The sequence below is a fragment of the Galeopterus variegatus genome, unplaced genomic scaffold (genome assembly GCF_000696425.1).
Source record: "Galeopterus variegatus unplaced genomic scaffold, G_variegatus-3.0.2 Scaffold44409, whole genome shotgun sequence".
In the NCBI taxonomy this organism is placed as follows: domain Eukaryota; kingdom Metazoa; phylum Chordata; class Mammalia; order Dermoptera; family Cynocephalidae; genus Galeopterus; species Galeopterus variegatus.
In genome coordinates, this window is record NW_007770520.1 from 3,093 (window position 1) to 5,759 (window position 2,667).

The 2,667-nt window shown below is 59.5% G+C and overlaps 1 protein-coding gene across 1 annotated transcript; it reads right to left on the minus strand.

Moving 5' to 3' along the window:
* Positions 1 to 744: 744 nt before the first annotated feature.
* LOC103584107 (cerebellin-3) lies at positions 745 to 1,978 on the minus strand. Its single transcript, XM_008565225.1, has 3 exons — positions 1,676 to 1,978; positions 1,224 to 1,343; positions 745 to 942 (listed from the first exon to the last, which is right to left on the minus strand). The coding sequence occupies exons 1-3, from the start codon at positions 1,976 to 1,978 to the stop codon at positions 745 to 747; spliced, it is 621 nt and encodes a 206-aa protein (XP_008563447.1).
* Positions 1,979 to 2,667: the final 689 nt, after the last annotated feature.

A 2,667-nucleotide genomic window follows, 5' to 3' on the forward strand; every position in this document is an offset into this window, starting at 1 on the left:
AAACAAACACACACACATCCAAGTCTCAGGTGAGAGGTGAGGGCCAGAGTCCATCTGGGACCTGGCACAGATGCACAGCCAGGATCCCTGCCTGTTGGCTGCCCCAGGATACATGCAGAATGTGCACCATGTTCAGGATAGGTGCAGGCCCCTTTCCTGCCTCACCAGCCACAGGCTCTGCACTGCTCTGTGGCCCTCCCCACATTTTGGCTTGTGGCTGAGCCTCCCTTCCTGGCCCATACGGTGCTGGCTCAGCTTTGGACAGAGATCTGTGATGCTGGCACTCCTCACAGGAAAGATCCTGCAGAGTATGCTGAGGCTGGTCCATCTGGGCTCCTGTGGGGGCCTGTCAGGCTCACCTGTGCCACCTGTCCTCAAATAGCATGAGCAGGAAGCTGGGGTGGGAGAGCAGGAGAAGCAGAGACTTCAAAGTAGTGCAGGCCTCTCTACCTGCCAAACCTTGCCCTGCTCCTAGGGCTGCAGACATAAGAGATGCAGCGGGAGGCTGGGAGGGCAACTGGGGCAGGGGTGGGGAGATCGGAAGGGCCAGGTCCAGAGATGCCACAGCTCTACTCTTCTCTGCTCCTAATCTTGGGTGTTTGGCACAGAGGCCCATGCAAGGAGGAGGGATACAGGCAGCCTGAGGGAGCCTCTCTCCTGCCCCAAAGATACTGTTTCTGGGGCAGGAGAGGGCACAAGACAGTGCTCAGGGGCTGGATTACTGTCCTTGAAAGGCCTCGGCCTTCAGAGTGGGAAGATGAGGAAGCCAGAGAAGCTTGAGTATTTCCAGCCACCCAGCAGATTCCCCCGCCGCAGACGCAGGGACACCCGGTCCCCGGGGTCCAGGGGCAGCAGCACAGAGCTGGTGGCTGCCTCCCGGGTCACGTCAGGGTCGTTGGCAAAGGCTGAGATGACAGGCCATGTGTTCAACATCAGGCTTACCTGAGGAGGGGAGCCTGGTTAGCATCCAAGCATCCATCCCCCAGCCCTCAGCTTAGGACTCCTATTTTCTTAAGGGTTTCCTCTCGGGAACCTGGTGCTAAATAGACTCCGCTGGGAGAGTGAGGTGGTTGCCAGTCTCTCTGCTAGGCAGGTCCTTTCCTCCATTGCTGCTGGCCCCCAGGACACAGGTCAATGGAGGGTCTGCCCAGGGGTCAGCTGGGTTCTACCTATTCCCCCTCCTCTCCTCCTGAGCTGGGAATGGGGCTCAGAGCTCAGATCACCTGGACAGTTTGGCGGTTGTACACCTTCACCACATGGAACCGGAAGCTGTAGACACCCCGGACAGGGGCCACGAAGGAGCCCGAGGCCCGGTCAAAGCCGCCGCCCTCGTTCACCAGAACCTGGGGGAAGCAGACCCTGCTGAGTGGGGCTGGGGATGCCTGTGGCTCAGGGATACTGCTGGGCTGGGGCAGGGGCAGTGAGCAAGGAAAAGAAGGCATGGCAGGGAGGAGTGAACGAGAACGTGCGATGATTCAAAAACAATGGTGAGAAGGCGTAAGGAGAGGTGCGTGTGTGAGTGGAGGGAAGGGAAAAGTCAGTGGGGTTGAGGGACAATTGGCCATGTTAGGGAAAGAGGTAGGGGCTGTTTCCTTAAACTCTGAGGGCTTGGACAGCTGATTCCAGGTCCTTGCAGGGGCCTTCCAGGTCCCCAGGACAGGGATAGGAGGATTACCTGGTCGAAGTAGATGGCCCCACTGGTGCCGTTGCCGGTCTCCCCTGCTGGCTCATGGTGGTGACTTCGGACTGCAGCAAATGCCACTCGTCCAGGGGGTGCCTCTCCTAGGGCTGCTCCTCCGGGCCCCCCTGCAGCAGCTCGGCCCGGCTCACAGACCACCAGGCACTCGCCCTCCAGCAGCACGGGCTCTGAACCCTCCTGGGCCCACCCAGCCTCCAGGACCAGAAACGCCAGAGCCAAGAGCAGCCCGGAGCTGTGTAGGGGACCTGGTACCAGCCAGTGTCGCTTGGCTCCCAACATGGCTGAGTGGCTCTGTGACCCACAAGTCCCCCTGTTTTCTGCCCCCTTTCTGCTCCTTTCGGGTTCCACTCGTTACCACCAGACTCACCACCCCTCACCCTGCTCCTCTGCCCTCTCTCTGGGTCTTACCACTGTCACCTGGCCTTGGCACCTCCCTCTCCATACTTCCCTATGTCCTACGGCTCTGTCCTGCCTCCCACCCGGTTACTCTTGCTGTCACTGCAGTTCCCTCCTCCTTGGCAGAGCCTGAAGTGACAGCAGTTGGGCTCTGGGAGGGAGAAGAGGGACGAAGCTGTCCACGGGAGGGCTACAGCCGGAGTCCGGGGCAGCAGGGAAGGCTGGAGCTGGGGGATGGAGAACGTGTGTGTTCCTACGTGTGTGAGAGACGGCTGCGACAGCCCCTTCCTCCTCCTCATTCCTCCCCTCTTCAAAACCCCTCACACATCAACAGCCCTTCTCCGTGCGCGGCATCTTTCCATTTGTTGGAAGAAAGGGGCATCCTTATCTTTTTCCCACGATTGTTGTGGTGGAAAGTGTCTGGGCCAAGAGCGTCACTAGCTTGCGACCCTGGGCCAGTCACTTTCCCTCTTTAGCCTTTCTCATCTTCATGCAAAGGGACAAACTTTCAACGAGTGGTTACTCTTTGCGGAGAAACAACTGCACAGAGCGCGCGAGGGCGGCGGGGAAGC

Bases quoted from the DNA above. Each gene is read 5' to 3' on its own strand.
- LOC103584107 (XM_008565225.1), bottom strand. From the start codon at position 1,978: ATGTTGGGAGCCAAGCGACACTGGCTGGTACCAGGTCCCCTACACAGC. The intron at 1,344-1,675 runs GTAATCCTCCTA...TGCTTCCCCCAG, and splicing joins GGGCCATCTACTTCGACCAG to GTTCTGGTGAACGAGGGCGG. The intron at 943-1,223 runs GTGATCTGAGCT...TCCCCTCCTCAG, and splicing joins ACAACCGCCAAACTGTCCAG to GTAAGCCTGATGTTGAACAC.